Source organism: Salmo trutta, chromosome 29, assembly GCF_901001165.1.
Source record: "Salmo trutta chromosome 29, fSalTru1.1, whole genome shotgun sequence".
In the NCBI taxonomy this organism is placed as follows: domain Eukaryota; kingdom Metazoa; phylum Chordata; class Actinopteri; order Salmoniformes; family Salmonidae; genus Salmo; species Salmo trutta.
The window spans coordinates 41,275,295-41,302,700 of record NC_042985.1 but is presented as its reverse complement, the minus strand read 5'-3'; the positions used below and the strand labels follow the sequence as shown (position 1 = coordinate 41,302,700).

Sequence of the window (27,406 nt, the reverse complement as noted above, 5' to 3'; positions counted from 1 at the left end):
AGTCATCAGGCCAGATAGTCATGAGGAATAGTCCCAGGGCTCAGGGAGGAGAGGGAGAGAGAGAATTAGAGGGAGCATCCTTAAATTCACACAGGACACCGGATAAGACAGGAGAAATACTCCAGTCATAACAGACTGACCCTAGCCCCCCGACACAAACTATTGCCATATAAATACTGGAGGCTGGGAGACACTGACCCCGTCCGACGATACCCCCAGACAGGGCCAACCAATACCCCCATGACTATCTCTCCCTCTCCTCCCTGAGCCCTGGGACTATTCCTCATGACTATATTACCCCACCCACTTTGCCAAAGCACAGTCCCCACACCACTAGAGGGATATCTTCAAACCACCAACTTACTACCTTGAGACGAGGCTGAGTATTGCCCACTAAGATCTCCCCCACGGCACGAACCTGAGGGGGCGCCAAATCCAGATGGGAAGATCACGTCAGTGACTCAACCCACTCAAGTGACACACCCCTCCTAGGGACTGCATGGAAGAGCACTAGTAAGGCAGTGACTCAGCGCCCGTAATAGGGTTAGAGGCAGAGAATCCCGGTGGAGAGAGGGGAACCGGCCAGGCAGTGACAGCAAGGGTGATCGTTGCTCCAGTGCCTTTCCGTTCTGCGTCTCTCACATGGATAGGCAGACCATTCCATAAAAATTGAGTTCTATAGGAGAAAGCCCTGCCTCCAGCTGTTTGCTTAGAAATTCTAAGGACAAAAAGGAGACCTGCGTCTTGTGACCGTAGCGTATGTGTAGGTATGTACGGCAGGACCAAATCTGAGAGATGGGTTGAAGCAAGCCCATGTAATGCTTGGTAGGTTAGCAGTAAAACCTTGAAATCAGCCCTCGCCTTTACAGGAAGCCAGTGTAGAGGCTAGCACTGGAGTAACATGATCACATTTTTTGGTTCTAGTCAAGATTTTAGCAGCCATTTAGCACTAACTCAAGTTTATTTGGTGCTTTATCCGGGCAAAGTAGAGCATTGCAGTAGTCTAATCTACAAGTGATAAAAGCATGGATTAACTTTTCTGCATCATTTTTGGAGAAAGTTTCTGATTAGACTGATTTTTGCAATGTTACGAAGGTGGAAAAAAACTGTCCTTGAAACAGTCTTGATATGTTTGTCAAAAGAGCGATCAGGGTCCAGAGTAATGCTGAGGTCCTTCAGTTATATTTGGGAGGCTGGGAGACACTTTGCCATTGCTTTTTAGTTAGCTCTGCGACAGTGTCAAAAATCAATTTTGTTTGTTCTTATTCTCAATAAATAGTAAAAATGGAACGATTGAGCAGCAAGTGAGGGCTCTTCGATATTGTACGGTACTGTCTTTCCAAGCTAGTCAGAAGACATCCAGTTTGGTGGAGTGCCATTCCCATTCCAATTTTCTGGAAGCTTGCTTCAGGGCTCGGGTATTTTCTGTATACCAGGGAGCTAGCTTCTTATGACAAATATTTTTTGTTTTTAGGGGTCGGGTATTCGGGTATTACGCAAAGTTAAATTTAGTTCCTCAGGTGGTCAACCGATTTTAATTTTCATGTTTTATTTTTTTTTACGTTCTTGCGTAGGTGTAGGGAGTCTGGAAGGGCATCTAGGAATCTTTCGGTTGTCCGGGAATTTATAACACGGCTTTTGATGATCCTTGGTTGGGGTCTAAGCAGATTATTTGTTGTGATAGCAAACGTAATAAATTGTTAGTCCAATAGTCCAGGATTATGAGGAAAAACATTAAGATCCACAACACTTATTCCACTGGACAAAACTACATCCAGAGTATGACTGTGGCAGTGATTAGGACCAGAGACATGTTGGACAAAACCCACTGAGTCGATGATGGCTCCGAAAGCCTTTTGGAGTGGGTCTGTGGACTCTTCCATATGAATATTAAAGTCACCAAAAATGTGAATATTATCTGCCATGACCACAAGGTCCGATAGGAATTCAGGGAAGAGTGAGGAACGCTGTATACGACACAGGAGGCCTGTAAACAGTAGCTACGAGGAGATTACCTTTATAACAAGTGATTTGAGTAGGCTGCATAGATTTCATAACTAGAAGCTCAAAAGACTAAAGCAGTCTTTTTTTATTTATTTTTTTGTAAATTTGAAATGTTCTATTGTAAATGTTAGCAACACCTCTGCCTTTGCGGGATGCGCGGGGGATATGGTCACTAGTGTAACCAGGAGAGGCCTCATTTAACACAGTAAATTCATCAGGCTTAAGCCATGTTTCAGTCAGGCCAATCACATCAAGATTATGATCAGTGATTAGTTCATTGACTATAACTGCCTTGGAATTGAGGGATCTAACATTAAGTAGCCCTATTTTGAGATGTGAGATATCACAATCTCTTTCAATGGAGGAAGTGGAAGTCTTTTTTCCAGTGAGATTGATAAAGTGAACACTGCCATGTTTAGTTTTGCCCACCTAGATTGAGGCACCGACACTATCTCAATGGGGATAGCTGAGCTGACTACACTGACTGTGCTAGTGACAGACTCCTCTAAGCTGGCAGGCTGGCTCACAGCCTGCTGCCTGGCCTGCACCCTATCTTATTGTGGAGGGGAACCAGGCTCTGAAGGGTGGCCAGTACTCTTCTGGCTGTGCTATGTGGAAAGTATAACAGAACATAGACAAGATGTTCAAATGTTCATAGATTACCAGCAGACTCATCAGGCCAGGTAGTCCTGGCGCATGGTCCTAGGGGAGGGAGAGACTTACTTACAGTCACACAAGATTGGAGAAATACTCCAGATATAACAGACTGACCTTAGCCCCCTGACACACAAACTATTGCAGCATAAATACTGGAGGGTGAGACAGGAGGGGTCAGGAGACACTCTTGTGACAAATAACATTTGATTTCTGTATAGCACCCCTACCTTGTCACAACACAACCAATTGTCTCAAATGCATTATGAAGGAAAGAAATTCCACAAATTAACTTTTAAGAAGGCACATTCCAGGTTACTACCTCATGAAGCTGGTTGAGAGAATGTCAAGAGTGTGCAAAGTTGTTGGTCACTTATGTATTACTTTTCTAATATGTATTCATTATAGAATTGTGTCAGTTATTAATTATAAACCTTTAAAATCATTGAAATTGTTTTGAGTTGCATTCATGTTTTTGTTCAGTATAAATCAGTGATTGTCAGCGCTGTTTAAGATGAGGGAGGACAATTTATTTTTCATGAGCATGGCCTTATTTCTATTACAGCATATTGGATGACTCTCATTCATATTCCATTCACCCAGTGCAATTTACGAGCTATAGGTTTAGGCTACTCCGTGATACTCAAATTTTCACTATACCCATCACGAGGTTGCTACAACCTAGCATATGAATGAAAGTTTACAACGTATGTGCACACAGGTCGAGCGACAAATTTGAGGTCACAGACAGTGACATTCAATACTGCCTTGCACACTCTTGCCTGCATCTAGCTGATATAGAGTGTAATCATTAGTCCAACAGTTGCAAGTGAGAGTTTCTATTGGACAAATTCAGGTATGTTTATCCCCGTTTTGTTCCATTTGCTTCCGTTTAAGAAAGTTTTTCAACAGAAACGGTAGAAAGAATACACCCCTGATCATGCGTAAACAGAGGTCACTCTCATAACAGCCACGTTGTATTCCTTCCCTTCTCTTCGCTTGTGGACATCAGCTGAATGTGACCAAACAAAAAAACCTTTCCAAGACAAACCGCTACACACAGCCTACATCGTTGTCACCATATTATTTAAAGTAAGGTCATAGTCAGCATAGCTAATAGAACTAACACATTAGTAAACCCGCTACAATCATGCAGTAACGTTAGTGTACAGTCAGTAAGCAGTGAAACCGGCGGGCCCCAGTGGCAAAAGAATTGTTATACCAGAAGCTTACCTTGACTTGGAAGAGTTCCAGTGTTGTGTTGGAAAGTCATAGCCAGCTAGCTAACATAGCTTCCCTCTGTTTGAGTGTGGGGGTGTTCCAGGAAGGCTAAACCAGATAGCTGCATTTGCTTGCTTCTCCTTCATTTTGGAAGAAATTAATTTGTCTTTCTTTCTGAGTCAATTACTCACCACATTTTATACATTGCAGTGCTAGCTACCTGAAGCTTATGCTTTCAGTACTAGATTAATTCTCTGATCCTTTGATTGGGTGGACAACATGTCAGTTCATGCTGCAAGAGCTCTGATAGCCTGGATGTAGTCCTCCGGAAGTTATCATAATTACTGTGTAAGTCTATGGAAGGGGGTGAGAACCATGAGCCTCCTAGGTTTTGTATTGAAGTCAATGTACCCAGAGGAGGACGGAAGCTAGCTGTCCTCCGGCTATACCATGGTGCTACCCTACAGAGTGCTGTTGAGGCTACTGTATACCTTCTTTGCAAAATAGTGTGTTTTAATCAGCTATTAGGCAACGTGGTTATATTTAATATAGTTTTATCTATAACGTATAACTGTAAAATGTTTTACAATTACATTTTGTATGTATTTCACTGAGGAGGATGGTCCTCCCCTTCCTCCTCTGAGGAGCCTCCACTGGTATAAATGTACAAATGACATACCTTACAGGGAACCATGACAGTGGCAAGCGTTTGTACCATGTTAGGAACAAATCGAAATCCTTCATTTTCTGAGACTGTATGGCTAGATCTGAAAACAGCAGTTGGTGGAGGGCATCCCTAAAACATTGAAAAGTTATTTACGTTTGCTGCTGAAAAGTGGGCCAAATTGCCAGTAGAAAGGTGCAGCAAGCTCAATGATGGCTACAAAAAGATTTTGTCTGCAGTTATCTTGGCCAAAGGCTGTGAAACCCAATACTAGCTTCGGGCTGCCAATAATTTTGTCCATGCCATTTGCCTTTATTTTATAAATAAAAAATGTAAATGTAAGTTTACAAAAATAAAATGGTCTGCTTTAATTAACATTTAGCTTATAATTGCTTCATAAAGCCTTCATAATGCCTTCATGAGCACTACATAAATGTTCTACAAAGCATCTATAACTTTGTCATGCTTTTTAAAGGGTTCATAAATGTGGCATAACTGTGTGACATAATCACCAATGTCAAATGTGACATAACCCACTATGTCGAATATGATACAATTGTATTTTTTACATGCGGCAAATACCTTATCGTGAAATGTTTACTTACAAGCCCTTAACCAAAAAGAGTTTAAAAATAGTTTTTAAAAAGTAAGTAATAAATATGTTCTAAATAAACTAAAGGAAAAATAGTAACACAATAAAATAACAATAACGAGGCTATATACAAGGGGTACCCCGTAGTCAATGTGCAGGGCTACGAGTTAGTCAAGGTAATTGAGGTAATACTGTATGTAGGGTGGCAAGTAGCCTAGTGGTTAGAGCGTTGGGCCAGTAACCGAAAGGTTGCTAGATCGAATCCTCGAGCTGCCAAGGTAAGAATCTGTCGTTCTGCCCCTGAACAAGGTAGTTAACCCACTGTTCCTAGGCCGTCATTATAAATAAGAATTTGTTCTTAACTGACTTGCCTAGTTAAATAAAGGTTAACTAATAATACCTATTAACCCCTGTGCGGCCTCGACATCCAGCGAAAAATCCTATCGCCATTAGCATAACAAAATGTAATAATTTTTTTTTTTCAATTTTTTTTTCAAATTATATCGTTTTATAGCTACACCTCTCCTGAATCGAACCACGTTGTCCGATTTCAAAAAGGCTTTACAGCAAAAGCAAAACATTAGATTATGTTAGAGGAGTATATCGTAAAAGTAGCCACATAGCCATTTTCCGACCAACCACATGCATCACAAATAACCAAAAAACAGCTAAATGCAGCACTAACCTTTTACAAACTTCATCAGATGACACACCTAGGACATCATGTTACACAATGCATGCATTCTTTTGTTCGATAAAGTTCACATTTATATATAAAAACAGCATTTTACATCGGCACGTAACGTTGACTAACTATTTTCCCTCAAATGCATCTGGTGAAACAGTGCTACAATTTACTAAATTACTATTCGAAAACATTTTTAAAATGTAATATTGTCATTCTAAGATTTATAGATGAATATCTCTTGAAAGCACCTGTAATGCCAGATTTAAAAATAACTTTACTGGGTAATCACACTTTGCGATAAAAGGGGATGCGATACTCAGAACAATAGGCTAGCAATAGCAATAGGCTTGCCATCTTGGAACAATCGCATATCAAATCTAGTCTTGTATACTATTGTCAATAATCCCTTACCTTTGATTATCTTCATCCTTAGGCACTTCCAGGAATCCCAGGTCCACAACAAATGTATTTTCGTTCGAAAAAGTTCATCCTTTATGTTCCATTAGCTTGTTGTTGTTAGCGCGTTCTGAAGGCTGAACCAAAAGTTCCGACGTGCGCGGGGCTACTCTTTCAACAAAATGCATTTTTTTCTTATTTAGGTTCGTTCAAACATGTCAAACGTTGTATAACATAAATCTGTAGGGCCTTTTTCAACGAGAGCTCCAATAAGATTCGAGGGGGACGATTGCATTGTGTTTCAAAACGTTTCGAAAGGGGAGGGTAACCAGGGGCGCCGGCGTCATAATGGTGATGGCCCTCTCCGTGTGACCACGTTCCACAGCGTGTCATTGTGTCAGTTTTCACAGTAGGAGACTCAAATCACTTTGTAAAGACTGGGGACATCTAGTGGAAGCAATAGGAAGTGCTCAATGAACCATAGCTCACGGTGTGATTAATAGGCAACGTGATGAAGTTGAGTTCGCGATTCAGAATTCCACTTCCTGTTTCGATCTGTCTCGGGGTTTTGACTGCCATATGAGTTCTGTTATACTCACAGACACCATTCAAACAGTTTTAGAGACTTTAGGGTGTTTTCTATCCACAAGTATTAATTATATGCATATCCTAGCTTGTGAGTTTGAGTAGGAGGCCGTTTAAAATGGGCACGATTGTTTTTCAAAAATCGTTGTAGCGCCCCCTATCCTAGGCGAACGCCAAGCGGTTAAAGGCTTTATAAGCTACTTACACATTCACAAATAATATTTTGGATTTATTATCTATGCTGATCAATCAGAATTTTATCCCGAAGTCCCTAAATGCAGACTCGTTGCTCACCACTGTCTCTCTGCTGGTTCAGGCTCTGTCTCTGTCTCTGGCCCAATCTGTGTTCCCTCAGCCTTCTCCTTCTCAAGACCTTCTGCCTGAGTCTCAGTGACTGGCTCACTAGTACTAACAGTTCATTTTCCAAATATAATACACTGCTCAAAAAAATAAAGGGAACACTAAAATAACACATCCTAGATCTGAATGAATGAAATAATCTTATTAAATACTTTTTTCTTTACATAGTTGAATGTGCTGACAACAAAATCACACAAAAATAATCAATGGAAATCCAATTTATCAACCCATGGAGGTCTGGATTTGGAGTCACACTCAAAATTAAAGTGGAAAACCACACTACAGGCTGATCCAACTTTGATGTAATGTCCTTAAAACAAGTCAAAATGAGGCTCAGTAGTGTGTGTGGCCTCCACGTGCCTGTATGACCTCCCTACAACGCCTGGGCATGCTCCTCATGAGGTGGCGGATGGTCTCCTGAGGGATCTCCTCCCAGACCTGGACTAAAGCATCCGCCAACTCCTGGACAGTCTGTGGTGCAACGTGGCGTTGGTGGATGGAGCGAGACATGATGTCCCAGATGTGCTCAATTGGATTCAGGTCTGGGGAACGGGCGGGCCAGTCCATAGCATCAATGCCTTCCTCTTGCAGGAACTGCTGACACACTCCAGCCACATGAAGTCTAGCATTGTCTTGCATTAGGAGGAACCCAGGGCCAACCGCACCAGCATATGGTCTCACAAGGGGTCTGAGGATCTCATCTCGGTACGTAATGGCAGTCAGGCTACCTCTGGCGAGCACATGGAGGGCTGTGCGGCCCCCCAAAGAAATGCCACCTCACACCATGACTGACCCACCGCCAAACCGGTCATGCTGGAGGATGTTGCAGGCAGCAGAACGTTCTCCACTGCGTCTCCAGACTCTGTCACATGTGCTCAGTGTGAGCCTGCTTTCATCTGTGAAGAGCACAGGGCGCCATTGGCGAATTTGCCAATCTTGGTGTTCTCTGGCAAATGCCAAACGTCCTGCACAGTGTTGGGCTGTAAGCACAACCCCCACCTGTGGACGTCGGGCCCTCATGGAGTCTGTATTTGACCGTTTGAGCAGACACATGCACATTTGTGGCCTGCTGGAGGTCATTTTGCAGGGCTCTGGCAGTGCTCCTCCTGCTCCTCCTTGCACAAAGGCGGAGGTAGCGGTCCTGCTGCTGGGTTGTTGCCCTCCTACGGCCTCCTCCACGTGTCCTGATGTACTGGCCTGTCTCCTGGTAGCGCCTCCATGCTCTGGACACTACGCTGACAGACACAGCAAACCTTCTTGCCACAGCTCGCATTGATGTGCCATCCTGGATGAGCTGCACTACCTGAGCCACTTGTGTGGGTTGTAGACTCCGTCTCATGCTACCACTAGAGGGAAAGCACCGCCAGCATTCAAAAGTGACCAAAACATCAGCCAGGAAGCATAGGAACTGAGAAGTGGTCTGTGGTCCCCACCTGCAGAACCACTCCTTTATTGGGGATGTCTTGCTAATTGCCTATAATTTCCACCTGTTGTCTATTCCATTTGCACAACAGCATGTGAAATTTATTGTCAATCAGTGTTGCTTCCAAAGTGGACAGTTTGATTTCACAGAAGTGTGATTGACTTGGCGTTACATTGTGTTGTTTAAGTGTTCCCTTTCTTTTTTTGAGCAGTATATATTACTTATATTGTATAAAGCAGTTACAGGGGGTTATTAGAATGAAGTAGAAGTTTAGATAGACATTATATTCACAAATGTATTCATGGTCACCTTACCGTAGCTTCCAATCTTGGCCTCTTACTTTGAGAGGTAAAGAATTAAATGATTTTGCCTTTGTCCTTGGTTTCTCTGTCAAAATATGAACAAGAGCTAACTAAGTCCCCTGTAAGGTCTACTAAGAGCATTGTCTGCTGAAGTGATGTACCTCAAAGCTCTTAGACTTGTCCAACAACTAAAAGATAATCCAAACAATTATTTGTCACATGCGCCGAATACAACAGGTGATTTTTTCTTCCTTTAAATAACCAAACCAAAGTTTTCTCTGATTAACTTAGATCATAGATTATGTGAAATTATATTGTCAAAATAATATGCTGCTTCCAGCTAGGAAGCAGGTACATATACACAACATTTAATATTTCAACAATATACATGGTGCTTGGTATGCCTTTGTTCAGTAAAATATGACTAACACACACACACAGTTTTGTAGAAGGCATGGAGGTGGCATGAAAGTCAGGGTTAATGGAGTGTACACCCCCCCACTCCTCCCCCATCTGGGGATGAAGCAGATCCTCCTGTCTCCTTTCATCCATCTTGTATAGAGCAAAAGGGAGAGAGGAGAAAAAGAGGAAAGGGAGAGAAGATGAGAATAACCCAAGCATGATCGATCTGCTCCATGAATAATTGAAGAGGGATGTGTTTTGGAGAGTTCTGTTCTCAGCCCAGCCAAGCCCAGCTCTCCTACAATGATTTCTCTTTCTACTCCTGCTTGTGCCACAGGGAAGCAGTTCCCTGCAGTGCACCTCTCGCATAGTAAATCTGATGTACATCCGGGACAGTGTAAACACTGATGACTCGAAAAAGGCTCTCAGTGTGAGAGGAGCAGAGAGAAGTCGGTTATCTAATAGAACTTTGCGCTGGCTGCTCCTGCCGATGCTAACGACGATACTCCTATATTCCCATTCTGGGCTCAGGAACATTTAGTGCGACAGGAGGAAGGAGGGATAACCAGAGCAGGGCTTTGAATCATATGCCTAACCTAACGACCCATCTGAGTACACCTCCTCCTATCCTCTGTGAATGCCCTCACTTGCAGCATGGACTCCGGAGGGGAAAGAGAGGAAGGGTGGATGGAAGACCAGTGGGAGAAATGGTAGGGCAACACAACATATTTTTCCTATCCTAGGTGCTTACCACACTGGCAGAAACCTAGTGGAGGGCTGGGTTTCCTTGTGTGTGTATGTAACTGCTGAAAATCTGTCGCTCCCTATGCTTCGCTCAGTGTTGCAGCATAGGACAGAGATGCCCTTGAAGTAGAGCGGATGCATAGGAGAGAGGCAGAGAGAGAAGACAGCGAGAGAGTGGAGGTTGCACTATAGGTAGATGTAGTAGTTTTTATCATATAAGACACATGTAATATAACTCTTGGGAGAATAAGAATACAGAATATGATGATTTCACCAGGATGCTGGTATGTTGAAAGCACAGACTTGCTGCCTCTGTGTTTGTTGTCGTACGGTCTTGGATGTAATGTGAGCAGCAAAGGTTGATGAATGAACGATATGCCTGATTTGGGATTAAGATGTAAATTAGCAGGAGAGAGAGGCAGGCTGATGTGGCTGTATTAATGAATCAATCATGTGTCTAATGCTTAACATGGAGAAGCCATAAGTGGCATAATTTAATCAGCAAATGAAGGAAGATTCACAGCCATGTATGATGTCAGTAAATCACCCTAAGCAGATTCACGGATCTTCTTACTGTGTTATGGTTTATTATAAATCTTACAGGCTTTGGGGTTTTGCTCGATTTCGTGTTCGATTAAATTTTACATTTCGAGGTTGGTTCTGATTGGGCGTGGCTGACCCTGATTGGAATTATCCTCATTGGTCAGGATGTGTTCAAATCAGAATAATATGCTGCTCCTGCTTCTAGCACAATATTTACACAACATTTTATATTTAAACAATATGCATGGTGCTTGGTACGCCTTCTGTGTTCAATAGAATATGACTAACACACACACACACACACAGTTTTGTAGAAGGCATGAAGGTGGCATGAAGGTCAGGGTTAATGGAGTGTACACCTTACCGTGAAATGCTTACTACAAGCCCTTAACCAACAATGCAGTTCAAGAAATAAGCATTTCGCTACACGCGCAATAACATCTGCTAAACATGTGTCTGTGACAAATACAATTTGATTTGAATGGAGTTAACAAAATATGTATTAAATAAACTAAAGAGAAAAAAAGGTATTAAAACAATAATACAAAAGTAACACAAGAAAATTACATAACAATAACGAGGCTATATACAGTACCGAGTACAATGTGCGGGGGTACAGGTTAGTCGAGGTAATTTGTAAAGTGACTATGCATAGATAATAAACAGCGAGTAGCAGCATTGTAAAAACAAAGAGGGGGGAGGGGGACTCAATGTAAATAATCCAGGGTGGTCATTTTATTAATTGTTCAGCAGTCTTATGGCTTGGGGGTAGAAGCTGTTAAAGAGCCATTTGGTCCTAGACTTGGCGCTCCGGTACTGCTTGTCGTGCGGTAGCAGAGAGAACAGTCTATGACTTGGGTGACTGGAGTCTTTGACAATTTTTGGAGCCTTCCTCTGACACACCTAGTATATAGGTACTGGATGTCAAAAAGCTTCGCCCCAGTAAGGTACCGGGCTGTACGCACTGCCCTCTGCAGCGCCTTATGGTCAGATGCCGATCAGTTGCCATACCAGGCGGTGATGCAACCTGTCTGGATGCTCTCGATGGTGCAGTTGTAGAACTTTTAGAAGATCTGGGGACCCATGACAAATCTTTTGGAGGCCCATGACAAGTCTCCTGATGGGGAAAAGGTGTTGTCGTGCCCTCTTCACAACTGTCTTGGTGTGTTTGGACCATGATAGTTCATTGGTAATGTGGACACCAAGGAAATTGAAACTGCCGACGAGATCCACTTTAAACCCATCAACATTAATGGGGGACTGTTCGGCACTCCTTTTGCTATAGTCCATGATCAGATCCTTTGTCTTAATCACATTGAGAGAGGTTGTCCTGGCACCACACAGCCTGGTCTCCGACCTCCTCCCTATAGGCTGTCTCATCATTGTCGGTGATCAGGCACTGACACTGTTGTGTCATCAGCAAACTTAATTATGGTGTTGGAGTTGTGCTTGGCTACGCGGTCGTGGGTGAACAGGGAGTATAGAAGGGAATAAACCACGCACCTCTGAGGGGCCCCAGTGTTGAGGATCAGCTTGGCAGATGTGTTGTTGGCTACCCTTACCACCTGGGGGCGGCCGTCAGAAAGTCCAGGATCCAGTTGCAGAGGGAGGTGTTTAGTCCCAGGGTCCTTAGCTTCGTGTGGGCACTATGGTGTTGAATGCTGAGCTGTAGTCAATGAACAGCATTCTCACATAGGTGTTCCTTTTGTCCAGGTGGGAAACGGCAGTGTGGAGTGTGATTGAGATTGCGTCATCTGTGGATCTGTTGGGGCGTTATGCGAATTGGAGTGGGTCTAGGGTTTCAGGCATGATGGTGTTGATGTGCGCCATGACCAGCCTTTCAAAGCAATTCATGGCTACCGACATGACTGTTACGAGTCGGTAGTCATTTAGGCAGGTTACCTCTGCTTTCTTGGGCACAGGGACTATGGTGGCCTGTTTGAAACATGTAGGTATTACAGAATCGGTCAGGGAGCGGTTGAAAATGTCAGTAAAGACACTTGCCAGTTGGTCCACGCATGCTTTGAGTACACATCCTGGTAATCCGTCTGGCCCCGTGACCTGTTTAAAGGTCTTACTCACATCATCTACGGAGGGTGTTATCACACGTTCGTCCGGAACAGCTGGTGCTCTGTGACGACCCTCCCACTCTGTCTGCTGTATTTTCTCTCTTTGCTCTTGTTCCTTAGTAGGATGCCAGTGGGCGGAGTTGGAAGGGTCGTCAGCTAGATGGGAAACACCTGGGCTCGGGTGTGTCCCAGGATAAAGACACCTCTTCCACAGTCATTAAGGGACTCTCTCCACGCAGACACTTTGTTAGTTTTGGTTGTGTAGTTTTGTGGCTTTTTGGTTATTTGCTTTGGCACCTTTCAACACAATGCATTATTACTTTCAGGTATGCAAAACACACACTTACACTACTGATTACACACACCATTGTTAATTACTTAGTTACTTTATTTAATAAATATATATTTTGATACTCCTTGTCTCCACGTTGTCTCCCTTTTGTTGTGAACTCTGAGCCGGTTCGTAACAAGTGGGGGCTCATCCGGGATTTTGAACGGATTGTGTTTGGGAGAAAACGTGGAGGTATGTTAAATTCTGTAGGTGCTTTGTTTGTATATTTTGTTAGTTTGAGTTTGGTGCTCAGTACTGGTTGCTTTTGTTTGTGTGCTGTGTTGGAGAGAGGACATTGGTTAGTTTCCAGGCCCTGCCCAGCCTGGAAACGCTTGTTCTACTTGCTGTTGGGACGTTGGTCTGAGGAGGTGAGTGCAATCAGCTGTGTACCTCAATGGGAGATTTGGGTAGGGTAGTGAAACTTACTACCCGGAGCTATAGCCTTTTTCCCCTGATAGGCTTAGCGACATGTTTCATTTTTGGAATATGTTGGGCATTGTTAAAGTTTGTTATTTTTGTGTGGTGTCTGTGGACTGAGCAGTTGTCTCGGGAGCACATCCGTGGCTTGGTGGAATCTACCAGCGTGCTGGGGGGTTACTTCCTTGCCAGCGGGCTACAGTGCATAATTACCCATCGCAAATCTGCATGAAGACTAGGGTTGAGTTATTGTAGGTTTTGGGGAAGCTCCATATCTCATCTCTCTTTCTGTGGTGCCAGTGTGATTGTTATTTCTCTTGTTGTGGTCTGGTGTGCTCAGCAGAGGGGTTGAGTGAGAATTTTTTTTTCTCTGACTATGGTGTCTAATGTAGACGAGTTCATTCGCTTTCCATCAGAGGAACTGTTAGACTTATGTACTAAAGAACAGCTGCTGAAGGTTGCTGAACACTAAAAGGTTGAAATTAGTGATAAACGTCTAAAAAATTCTATTAGGTTAATATTGAAGGCCAATCTGATGGAGAGCGGTATTCTTGATGTTACCACTGGGGCAGCCTCTGTTGAGGACTCACCATCTTCCCGATATGTCACAATTACCGCTCCATCGGTTAGTCCTAGTAGTCTTCTTTTTGAACAGCAGAAAGAGCTGCTTCTGTTACAGCAAGAGCATGATCGGGTAAAATATGAAAAGGAATTGGCTGCTGATCGGGTAAAATATGAGAAGGAATTGGAGTTTAAACAGGATATGGAGCGTGCTAAAATCAAGCTGCAACAAGAGCGATTAGAGTTGGTTAGGGAAGGAAAGCTCTCAGGAGAGAGTTTGCTCTGGGAAGGTGACGTAGATTTACTTAGGAATCGTTCCTCTTTTGGTCGTGCCCCGGACACATTTGACATTGTTGGGAATTTACGGTTGTTGCCTCAGTTTAATGAAAGGGACCCTGAGACATTCTTTTTGTTGTTTGAGCGTGTTGCTAACGCTAGGAGTTGGCCTGATTCTGATCGCGCTTTAATGTTGCAGTGTGTGCTGACTGGTAAAGCGCAGGAAGCATATTCAGCTCTTAGTGTAGCCGACAGTGTCAGTTACGATAAGGTTAAAACGGCGGTGTTACAGATTTACGAATTGGTTCCTGAGGCTTACCGCCAACGATTTAGAACTTTAAAAAGGGATGATAAACAAACTCATGTTGAGTTTGTGCGACAATTATCTTCACAGTTTAATCGCTGGTGTTCCGCCTCTGCAGTTATGACTTTCCAAGGGCTGTGTGAGCTGATTATGTTAGAGCAATTTAAGGACACAGTCCCTGATTGTATAGCCACGTACATTAACGAACGGAAAGTTAAAACTGTCGCTGAAGCTGCGGTTTTGGCAGACGAATATGTTTTGACTCACAAAACTGTTTTTGTAGAGCCCTGTATTCGGAGTGAGTGGAGACGTTCGGAGAGATTTGGACCTCGCTCACCGAGATACTCTGGTTCACGGGCAGAGTTTTATTCAACTAGGGTTGAGCCTGACTCCCATGGTAAAACTGACTTTGGTCAAGAGTGTCACTACTGTCTAGGCTCAGGACATTGGAAAAACGAATGTCCGGTTCTTAGGTCTAGGGATAAGTTCAGTACAGGTACTTTTGTTAAATCTAAGCCAACGGCGCTAGCTGCGCCTGTTCCACATCAGTTCACTCCTGACACATTGTCTCATGCCCAGGGGCAGGTGAAAGTCCATATTGATCCAGACTATTTACCTTTCATTACGGAGGGTTTTGTGTCTCTGTTAGGAAGTAAGAACCTAGTGCCAGTGAAGATCCTAAGAGACACAGGTGCCTCTGAATCATTTGTGTTGGAATCTCTGTTACCCTTCTCTGCTGAGACTGATTCAGGGAATAGCGTGCTAATTAGGGGAATAGGTTTGAACACTCTGTCAGTTCCATTGCATAGACTAATGTTGGATTGTGGACTGGTGAAAGGTGAGGTTGTTGTGGGGGTGCGTCCTTCATTGCCTATTGAGGGTATTGACGTTATCCTTGGGAATAACTTGGCTGGTGAGCGTGTGTGGCCTGTTGTGTCTCCATCTCTAGTGGTTTCCACTACACCGTCAATTGTAGGGATTCCTGATGAGAGTGCGCAGAGTTTCCCAGAGGTGTTCTCTGCGTGTGCAGTGACGCGTTCTATGATCCATGGCGACCTAGTTACTGCGTCGGTAAATGAGAATACCACAAAGACGTCTCTCACTGTTTTCCCCGTTATCCCGTTACCTGTACCCCGCTCCGATCTAATCGATGCGCAACGGACTGACCCCACATTAGAGAAGTTGCGTGACCAAATTGTGCCTGTGGAACAGTTGGGAGATGTCGCACATGGATATTTTCTCCTAGAGGATGTCCTGATGAGAAAGTGGATGTCTCATGGTAGTTGTTTTCTGGGGGAGGCGATTAGTCAGGTTGTTGTACCAGTTAAGCTTCGTGAGTTGGTTTTGACCACTTCTCACAATGACGTTGCTGGACATATGGGTGTGAGGAAAACCTACAATCGCATATTAAGACATTTCTTTTGGCCTGGATTGAAGAGAGATGTTTCTGATTTTATCAAAACTTGTCACCTGTCAATTAACTGGTAAACCTAATCAAGCTATTAAGCCGGTACCACTGTTTCCTATTCCGGTACTCAGCCAACCTTTTGAGTACCTGATTATTGATTGTGTTGGTCCTCTGCCTCGTTCTAAAAAAGGTAGTAATTATTTGTTGACTGTGATGTGTCAGACCACTAGGTTTCCTGCTGCCTATCCTCTCCGGTCTATCACGACTAAGTCTGTGTTAAAAGCTTTGACTCAGTTTTTCTCACTGTTTGGAATCCCTAAGGTCATTCAGAGTGATCAAGGATCAAATTTCACCTCTAATCTCTTTGGTCAGGTTCTCCAACAGCTCCATATTAAACACAATTTGTCTAGCGCCTATCATGCGCAAAGTCAAGGAGCACTGGAACGTTTCCATCAAACACTTAAGTCTGTTGAGAGCTTATTGTACTGAGATGGATAAGGATTGGGAGGAGGGGTTGCCTTGGTTATTGTTAGCCGCTAGGGAGGTTTCACAGGAGAGCACAGGTTTCAGTCCAAATGACCTTGTGTTTGGACATAGGGTGCGTGGACTTTTATCTGTTCTCCAGGATGATTGGAAGTCTCCCGAGGCCCCTCAGTCCCTGTTATCGTATGTTTGTGATTTCCGGCGACGCTTGTACGCCGCTGGTGAAATGGCGAAAGAAAAAATATCATCTTCACAGGAAAGGATGAAGGGCATATTTGATCGTCGAACTGAGCCTCGTCACTTTAGTCCAGGTGACCAGGTTCTTGCTCTGCTGCCAATTATTGGTTCTCCTTTTCAAGCCAAGTTTCAAGGTCCATATACAGTGGTGCGCCAGTACACTGAGCAGAATTATCTAGTTGCCACTCCAGAACGGAGAAAAGCACACCAACTGTGCCATGTAAATTTGTTAAAACCCTATTATGCATGTTCAACGGAGACTGAACAGTGGGAGTCTACAGAGGATGGTAAACCTGTTCTTTTGGCTGATACCGTTACATCCTTTGGTTTTTCTCATGCTAGGTCTGTGCATGATGAGGAAGATGTTCCTGGTCCCGACGATTGCATATTGCAAGGTAGATTGAAAAATTCAGAGACACTGGATATTTTGGACGACCTTCTTACTCATCTACCTGTTGATGAGCGAAAAGAGATGGTTGGTCTGATTCGGAAATTTCCAGAGTTGTTTTCTGATACACCAACACGTACAAACTTGATAGAGCATGATATTGACATTGGAGATGCTGACCCCATTCGTCAGCGATTCTATAGAGTTTCTGCAGAGAAACTGCGTTGTCTGGATGCTGAGGTCAGGTACATGCTGGAGAGTAAGATAGCAGAGCCTTCTTTCTCCAGTTGGGCTTCTCCCTGTATCTTGGTCAGTAAACCGGATGGAACAAACAGATTTTGTACGGATTACCGTAAGGTAAATGCTGTCACTAAGCCAGATTCATTTCCTCTTCCTCGGATGGAGGACTGCGTAGATCAAGTCGGAGCAGCTAAGTTTGTGAGCAAATTTGACCTGCTAAAGGGCTATTGGCAGGTGCCCCTAACGAGTAGGGCACGTGAAATCTCTGCCTTTATTACACCCTCTGGTCTGTACTCGTATTCGGTTATGAGTTTCGGCCTGCGTAATGCACCTGCCACTTTTCAGCGACTTATGAACAGGGTTGTAGCAGGTCTGGCCGGGTGCGCTGTTTATCTGGACGATGTAGTGATATATGCAGATACCTGGGAGGAACATCTGTCCCGTATTCAAGCCTTGTTTGAACGTCTGGCTGCAGGTCGCCTCACGATCAATTTGGCTAAATGTGAGTTTGCTCAGGCAACTGTTACATTCCTTGGAAAGGTGGTTGGGCAGGGTGAAGTGCGTCCTGTTCGGGCTAAAGTGGTAGTTATTGATGCTTTTCCACCACCAACTACAAAAAAGGAACTTATGCGTTTCTTGGGAATGATTGGTTACTACCGTGGCTTTTGTAGGAACTTTTCCACTGTGGTTGCTCCCTTGACAGAATTGTTGAAAGCTAAGGCTGTTTACGTATGGTCTTCTCATTGTCAACAGGCTTTTGAAGATGCAAAGAGGTTGCTTACCTCAACTCCGGTGCTGGCTGCCCCTCGTGTGGATTTGTCATTTACCTTGCAGGTGGATGCTAGTCATGTGGGGGCAGGTGCAGTTTTGCTGCAAGCAGATGTGTCTGGGGTTGAGAGGCCTGTTAGTTTCTTTTCCAAAAAGTTTAACCGTTATCAGTTGAACTACTCGGTCATTGAAAAAGAAGCGCTAGCACTCATTTGGGCGCTACAACACTTTGAAGTGTATGTTGGGTCGGGAGTAGTACCTATTGTGGTCTACACCGACCATAACCCTCTCACCTTTTTCAGGTCCATGATGTGTCCCAATCAGAGGATAATGAGATGGTGTTTATTTTTACAATCCTTCCATCTCGATGTGAGGCATATCCGGGGAACTGATAACGTGATTGCTGATGCGCTCTCTCGTGCGCCCTGTTCCTGAATATGTACGTGACTGACCGTTGTTTGGTGTTGTCATGTTCTGTCGTTCCTGTCTGTTCCCTCCTGGTCTCGTTTTCTTCTTTCCTCTTAAAAGTTGCTTCCTGTGTAAAGGTTGCTGAGGTCTGGGGAGGAGGTTGGTTGGGGCAGGTGGAACTGTGAACACGTAACCCCTTGTCAATTTGGGAGGCAGAGGCTGGTACGTTGTTCCGGGGTCCTTGTTGGTTCCCGGTTTTATGGGGGGGGTGTGACGACCCTCCCACTCTGTCTGCTGTATTTTCTCTCTTTGCTCTTGTTCCTTAGTAGGATGCCAGTGGGCGGAGTTGGAAGGGTCGTCAGCTAGATGGGAAACACCTGGGCTCGGGTGTGTCCCAGGATAAAGACACCTCTTCCACAGTCATTAAGGGACTCTCTCCACGCAGACACTTTGTTAGTTTTGGTTGTGTAGTTTTGTGGCTTTTTGGTTATTTGCTTTGGCACCTTTCAACACAATGCATTATTACTTTCAGGTATGCAAAACACTCACTTACACTACTGATTACTGATTACACACACCATTGTTAATTACTTAGTTACTTTATTTAATAAATATATATTTTGATACTCCTTGTCTCCACGTTGTCTCCCTTTTGTTGCGAACTCTGAGCCGGTTCGTAACACTCTCATGCATGTTTCAGTGTTGCTTGCCTCGAAGCGAGCATAAAAGGCATTTAGCTCGTCTGGTAGGCTCACATCACAGGGCAGCTTGCGGCTGGGTTTCCCTTTGTAGTCTGCAATATTTTTCAAACCCTGCCACAGGGTTACTCAAAGCCAGTGGCATGTCATTGGTAAAGATTGAAAAAAGTAAGGGGCCTAGACAGCTGCCCTGGGAAATGCCTGATTCTACCGGAGAGGCTTTCATTAAAGAACAACCTCTGTACTCTGTTAGACATGTAACTCTTTATCCACAATATAGCAGGGGGTGTAAAGCCATAACACAAATGTTTTTCCAGCAGCAGACGATGTCAAAGCCGCACTGAAGTCTAACAAAACAGCTCCCACAATCTTTTTGTCATCAATTTCTCTCAGACAATCATCAGTAATTTGTGTAACTGCCATGCATGTTGAATGCCCTTCCCTATAAGCGTGCTGAGAGTCTGTTGTCAATTTGTTTACTGTAAAATAGATTTGTATCTGGTCAAACAATTTTTTTTCTCCAAAAGTTTACTAAGGGTTGGTAATAGGCTGATTGGTTGGCTATTTGAGCCAGTAAAGGGGGCTTTACTATTCTTAGGTAGAAGAATGACTTTTGCTTCCCTCCAGGCCTGAGGGCACACACTTTCTTGTAGGCTTAGATTGAAGATATGGCAAATAGGAGTGGCAATATCCTCAGTAATTTTCCATCCAAATTGTCAAACCCAGGGGGCTTGTCACTGTTGATAGACTACAAAAACATTTTCAACTCTTCCACACTCACTTAACGGAATACAAAATTACAATGCTTGTCTTTCATAATTTGGTCAGCTGGATGTGTAGTGTCGTGACGTTGGTACCATTAATGTGATGCCGATTATTTTATCAAATCAATTACATACCACGTTCAATTACTATGCTACTAAGTGAATCATATAACAATTAAGTAGTAATCTGGGGCACCACGGGAAAAGTTTATTTAATGAGTTACCATTTCCCGAATTAACTAAAAAATTTCAGAATATCTCGATATGCTATCTGTCATCCAATCATTTGCTCCTCATATCTCAGTCTCATTCTGAACGTTGTAATATCCTATAAATCTGCATGAACCCTAGTCTCCATGATGAATCAGCGATACACAAATTGGCATAATTGTTTATTTACTAACTAACTAAATAATCATACAGAATTACATAAACACACAGGATAGATTATACATTGGTTACTAACATGATGCAATGAAAAGTCCCTAGTGGACTAACCCGATATGATGAAAGAGCGGGAGAAGAAGAGAAAGGAATTATCATGCATACAGTTGAATAATATGCTCATCGTAAATATGGATATTTAGCACTCTGACAACCGCTCATTCAGATTTAGAAATGCAACACATATTTAAGCTTGTATGTCAATGTTGTCTCGCTCTCTTGAAAACACTCAATCCATCTATGGGGAGTAATTCGACAGAAAATCTCTGGTTGTGTAAGTCTCTGGTTGTCCACCAGAGGTCACCATGTCCTTTGTAGTTGTAGTAGGTTGTTCTCAGAGTGTCATAACAGTTCTTCCTAGGGGCTGTCATGATAGGGGCTGCACCAAATGACTGTATTATAATAATTGATTATGATTGTTGTATTAATAGAAGGGGAAGAGCTACAATACCCCTCCCCCACTACATTTATAGGGTCCTGGACTACAGATTAGCAATATATATCTGCATTATAAGGTTTAATATTGTTCCACAGTTATTTTCTAGTCTCTGAGTCTGAGAGATGTGTGAGTTATTGCAGTCAAAACAGGGTGTCTGTGAGAATGCGCCTCAGAGCTAAAAGAGATTAATAGACACAAAACCCTGCAGGGGAGTGAAAGAGATAAGAAACTAGTCAGACATACCACTATAAAGCAACTTGGGGAGTGGAAAATTACTGCTGAGCCCTTAGAAAACACTGGAACTATTGTCTCTCCTGCAAGTTTGTATAACTGTATAAGCATGGGATTGGTCTCATGAGTAGAAGGTGTTGACGTAGGCAGTTACATCACTAGCAGTTGACTGCAAGCATATTAAAGCAACTTGGACCCTTTCCTATTTTGCAGAACTTACTCGGAATCATGCGTGCTATGTTCCCATTGTCAACTTCTGTCTGCAGTTGCATTAATAAAGGTTTTTGATTGATTTACTTAACCTGATGGGGCTAGGGGGCAGTATTTGCACGGCCGGATAAAAAACGTACCCGATTTAAACTGGTTACTACTCTTGCCCAGAAACGAGAATATGCATATAATTAGTAGATTTGGATAGAAAACACTCTAAAGTTTCTAAAACTGTTTGAATGGTGTCTGTGAGTATAACAGAACTCACATGGCAGGCCAAAACCTGAGAAGATTCCATACAGGAAGTGCCCTGTCTGACAATTTGTTCTCCTTCTGTGGCATCTATCAAAAATACAGCATCTCTGCTGTAACGTGACATTTTCTAAGGCTTCCATTGGCTCTCAGAAGGCGCCAGAAAGTGGAATGACGTCTCTCCAGTCTCTGGGCGAAAAACAGCAGGAGATTTTGTGAGTGGTCAGGCTGAGAACAGTGACACTGGAGATGCGTGTTCATGTGAATTCTCCATGTTTTTCTTTCTCTCTGAATGAATACAACGTCGCTCGGTTGGAATATTATCGCTATTTTACGAGAAAAATCGCATAAAAATGGATTTTAAACAGAGTTTGACATGCTTCGAAGTACGGTAATGGGATATTTTTAAATGTTTTGTCACGAAATGCACTCGCGCATCACCCTTTGGATACTGACCTGAATGCATGAACAAAACGGAGCTATTTCAATATAACTATGGATTATTTGGAACCAAAACAACATTTGTTGTTGAAGTAGAAGTCCTGGGAGTGCATTCTGACGAAGAACAGCAAATGTAATCCAATTTTTCTTATAGTAAATCTGAGTTTGGTGAGGGCCAAACTTGGTGGGTGTCAAATTAGCTAGCCGTGATGGCCGGGCCATCTACTCAAAATATTGCAAAATGTGCTTTCGCCGAAAAGCTATTTTAAAATCTGACACCACAATTGCATAAAGGAGTTCTGTATCTATAATTCTTAAAATAATTATGTATTCTGTCAACGTTTATCATGAGTAATAAATGTCCCACCTTGCTCAGGGAGGTTAAAGATATTGTCTGATTGCTGATAAGCAAATGATTGACAAGGAACCTACACAAACATTTGGCGAGCTTGTCAGAAGCGAGTGTCCACCCTGGTTGGAGGAGAATCTACACCATGGTGCCAGAGCTCCAAATTAAACAAGCTAAGTTGACACCTGTTTAATCTAAGTCTGTAATTAATTGACATTCACTGGTGTGGTTTCCCTCTAACAAGTAAGTGGCACCTCACTCACTCTAAAATATATACATACACTTTGAATATGACATAGTCGAATTCTAGATTGGAGAAATTACATAATGGCTATTGGTGAAATGCATGATTTCAATATATGATGAATGATTGATGATTTTAATTTTGGGTAATAATGCAGCTACCATTACTGAATACTAGTTATTTTGGTTTTGGAAAGGTGGTTCAGTAATAATCATCTCTTCTATTTTATTTCAGACGGTAATGCAGGGGACCATTACTGAATGCTAGTTATTTTATTTTGGAGAGGTGGTTCAGCGATAATCATCTATTTTATTTTGGAGTCCTGGCAGAATGTGCTTTTGCTGAAAAGCTATTTTAAAATCGGACATAGCGATTGCATAAAGGAGTTCTGTATCTATAATTCTTAAAATAATTGTTATGTTTTTTGTGAATGTTTATCGTGAGTAATTTAGTAAATTCACCGGAAGTTTGCGGTGGGTATGCTAGTTCTGAACGTCACATGCTAATGTAAAAAGCTGTTTTTTGATATAAATATGAACTTGATTGAACAAAACATGCATGTATTGTATAACATAATGTCCTAGGTGTGTCATCTGATGAAGATCATCAAAGGTTAGTGCTGCATTTAGCTGTCTTCTGGGTTTATGTGACATTATATGCTAGCTTGAAAAATGGGTGTCTGATTATTTCTGGCTGGGTACTCTGCTGACAAAATCTAATGTTTTGCTTTCGTTGTAAAGCCTTTTTGAAATCGAACAGTGTGGTTAGATTAACGAGAGTCTTGTCTTTAAAATGATGTAAAATAGTCATATGTTTGAGAAATTGAAGTAATAGCATTTCTAAGGTATTTGAATATCGCGCCACGGGATTCCACTGGCTGTTGAGTAGGTGGGACGATTTCGTCCCACATACCCTAGAGAGGTTAAAAGTAGAAAGTTTACAGCCATCCACTTCCTTATGTCTGAAACACAGGCTTCTAGCTAGGGCTTCACCATGTTTCATTGAAATGTACAGCTGTGTTTCATCCACATAGCAGTGAAAGTTAACATTATGTTTTCGAATGACATCCCCAAGAGGTAAAATATATAGTGATAACAATAGTGGTCCTAAAACGGAACCTTGAGGAACACCGAAATGTACAGTTGATTTGTTAGAGGACAAACCATTCACAGAGACAAATTGATATATTTCCGACAGATAAGATCTAAACCAGGCCAGAACTTGTCCGTGTAGACCAATTTGGATTTCCAATCTCTCCAAAAGAATGTGGTGATCGATGGTATCAAAAGCAGCACTAAGGTCTAGGAGCACGAGGACAGATGCAGAGCCTCGGTCTGACACCATAAAAAGTTAATTTACCACCTTCACAAGTGCAGTCTCAGTGCTATGATGTGGTCTAAAACCAGACTGAAGCATTCCGTATACATTGTTTGTCTTCAGGAAGGCAGCGAGTTGCTGCGCAGCAGGTTTTTCTAAAATTATAGAGGGGAATGGAAGATTCGATATAGGCTGATAGTTTTTTATATTTTCTGGGTCAAGGTTTGGCTTTTTCAAGAGAGGCTTTATTACTGACACTTTTAGTGAGTTTGGTACACATCCGGTGGATAGAGAGCCATTTATTATGTTCAACATAGGAGGGCCAAGCACAGGAAGCAGCTCTTTCAGTAGTTTAGTTGGAATAGGGTCCAGTATGCAGCTTGAAGGTTTAGAGGCCATGATTATTTTCATTATTGTGTCAAGAGATCTAGTACTAAAACACTTGAGTGTCTCCCTTGATCCTAGGTCCTGGCAGAGTTGTGCAGACTCAGGACAACTGAGCTTAAGAGGAGTACACAGATTTAAAGAGGAGTCCGTAATTTGCTTTCTAATGATCATGATCTTTTCCACAAAGAAGTTCATGAATTTATTACTGCTGAAGTGAAAGCCATCCTCTCTTGGGGAATGCTGCTTTTTAGTTAGCTTTGCGACAGTATCAAAAATAAATTTAGGATTGTTCTTATTTTCCTCAATTAAGTTGGAAAAATAGGATGATCGAGCAGCAGTGAGGGCTCTTCAATACTGCACGGTACTGTCTTTCCAAGCTAGTCGGAAGACTTCCAGTTTGGTGTGGCGCCATTTCCGTTCCAATTTTCTGGAAGCTTGCTTCAGAGCTCGGGTATTTTCTGTATACCAGGGAGCTAGTTTCTTATGACAAATGTTTTTAGTTTTTAGGGGTGCAACTGCATCTAGGGTATTGCACAAGTTTAAATTGAGTTCCTCAGTTAGGTGGTTAACTGATTTTTGTCCTCTGACGTCCTTGGGTAGGCAGAGGGAGCCTGGAAGGGCATCAAGGAATCTTTGGGTTGTCTGAGAATTTATAGCACGACTTTTGAGGCTCCTTGGTTGGGGTCTGAGCAGATTATTTGTTGCGATGGCAAACGTAATAAAATGGTGGTCCGATAGTCCAGGGTTATGAGGAAAAATATTAAGATCCACAACATTTATTCCATGGGACAAAACTAGGTCCAGAGTATGACTGTGGCAGTGAGTAGGTCAGGAGACATGTTTGACTAAACCAACTGAGTCAAAAGCCTTTTGGAATAGGTCTGTGGACTTTTCCATGTGAATATTAAAGTCACCAAAAATGTGAATATTATCTGCTATGACTACAATATTCGATAGGAATTCAGGGAACTCAGTGAGGAACCCTGTATATGGCCCAGGAGGTCTGTAAACAGTAGCTATAAAAAGTGATTGAGTAGTGTGCATAGATTTCATGATTAGAAGCTCAAAAGACATACGTCATGTTTTTTTTTGTAAATTGAAATTTGCTATCGAAAATGTTAGCAACACCTCCGCCTTTGCGGGATGCACGGGGGATATGGTGACTAGTGTAACCAGGAGGTGAGGCCTCATTTAACACAGTAAATTCATCAGGCTTAAGCCATGTTTCAGTCAGGCCAATCACATCAATATTATGATCAGTGATTAGTTAATTGACTATAACTGACTTTGAAGTGAGGGATCTAACATTAAGTAGCCCTATTTTGAGATGTGAGGTATCACAATCTCTTTCAATAATGTCAGGAATGGAGGAGGTCTTTATTCTAGTGAGATTGCTAAGGTGAACACCGCCATGTTTAGTTTTGCCCAACCTAGGTCGAGGCACAGACACGGTCTCAATGGGGATAGCTGAGCTGACTACACTCACTGTGCTAGTGGCAGACTCCACTAAGCTGGCAGGCTAGCTAACAGCCTGCCTGCACCCTATTTCATTGTGGAGCTAGGGGAGTTAGAACCCTGTCTATGTTCGTAGATAAGATGAGAGCACCCCTCCAGCTAGGATGGAGTCCGTCACTCCTCAACAGGCCAGGTTTTGTCCTGTTTGTGGGTGAGTCCCAGAAAGAGGGCCAATTATCTACAAATTCTATCTTTTGGGAGGGGGAGAAAACAGTTTTCAACCAGCGATTGAGTTGTGAGACTGCTGTAGAGCTCATCACTCCCCCTAACTGGGAGGGGGCCAGAGACAATTACTCGATGCCGACACATCTTTCTAGCTGATTTACACGCTGAAGCTATGTTGCGCTTGGTGACCTCTGACTGTTTCATCCTAACATCGTTGGTGCCGACGTGGATAACAATTTCTCTACACTCGCCAGTTTTAGCTTTAGCCAGCACCATCTTCAGATTAGCCTTAACGTTGGTAGCCCTGCCCCCTGGTAAACAGTGTATGATCGCTGGATGATTCGTTTTAAGTCTAATACTGCAGGTAATGGAGTCGCCAATGACTAGGGTTTTCAATTTGTCAGAGCTAATGGTGGGAAGCTTTGGTGTCTCAGACCCCGTAATGGGAGGAGTAGAGACCAGAGAAGGTTCGGCCTCTGACTCCGACTCGCTGCTTTATGGGGAGAACCGGTTGAAAGTTTCTGTCGGCTGAATGAGCGACACCGGTTGAGCATTCCTACAGCATTTCCCTCCAGAAGCCATGAGAAAGTTGTCCGGCTGCTGGGACCGTGCGAGGGTATTTAAACTAACGTTACTATCTGTACTTACTGGTAGCACAGACGCTGTTTCATCATTTCCTACACTGAAATTACCCTTGCCTAACGATTGTGTCTGAAGCTGGGCTTGCAGCACAGCTATCCTCGCCATAAGGCGATCATTCTCCTGTATATTATGAGTACAGTGACTGCAATTAGAAGGCATCATGTTAATGTTACTACTTAGCTTCGGCAGTTGGAAGTCCTGACGAACCATGTCCAGATAAAACATCCGGAGTGAAAAAGTTGAATGAAAAAAAGTTGAGTGAAGGAAAAACAAAAAATATAAACGGTAATTAAAAAGTAAAAACAGTAAAGTTGTCAGGTAGCAAAGTAAGGTTGGCAACAAAACGCACAGCAGCACGTAAACAAGTCTGCAAGTTGTGACCGGAAATGACAAGCCTTACTGAGGATGATGATGATGATGATGCTGGAAGGACAGCTCTTCATGAACAAGGTGACCTAATGTGACCAAACTAAAGCTGGAGAGAACAATAGAGTGCGGGAGGAAAGAAATGAGTCAGGACTGAGGCAGAACAGTACTCCCCACAGCCCTGCCGCCATATGAGAATCAACCCAGAGGTCTCCCGGGTGACTATACACAGATCTACCCTCTCATATCACTGACAGAAGAAAATGGAGAAGCAACCACAATTATCCTCAAGGGGATTCTGATGAAGGAGTTGGATGACACAACAGCAGCAACAAGCGGCATGAGAACAATAGAATTGGACACTCCAACTCACTCCACAAAAAGGAACAGACTGGAAGACCCTAGACATATGGTCGCCTGTAGAAAATAAACTAACTACTAAAGAAGTAAAAGAAAAGTACAAAGTTTTACCAT

General features: G+C 42.9%; 1 protein-coding gene across 4 annotated transcripts in view; it reads left to right on the top strand.

The window, feature by feature from the left end:
- The first annotated feature begins 9,403 nt into the window (after positions 1-9,403).
- The window catches only part of LOC115167623 (C-Jun-amino-terminal kinase-interacting protein 1), a 159,467-nt gene continuing 141,464 nt past the window's right edge, over positions 9,404-27,406 (top strand). For 2 of the 4 annotated variants that reach the window (XR_003870515.1, XM_029722214.1), the window contains exon 1: positions 9,428-10,001. Coding sequence is in view for 3 of the 4 variants with exons in the window: in XM_029722214.1 (XP_029578074.1) it covers positions 9,879-10,001 (123 nt within the window). In the remaining variant the exon portion in view is untranslated. Of the gene's footprint in view, positions 10,002-27,406 lie in introns of all 4 variants that reach the window. The other 2 variants (XM_029722216.1, XM_029722215.1) reach the window with 2 other exon arrangements.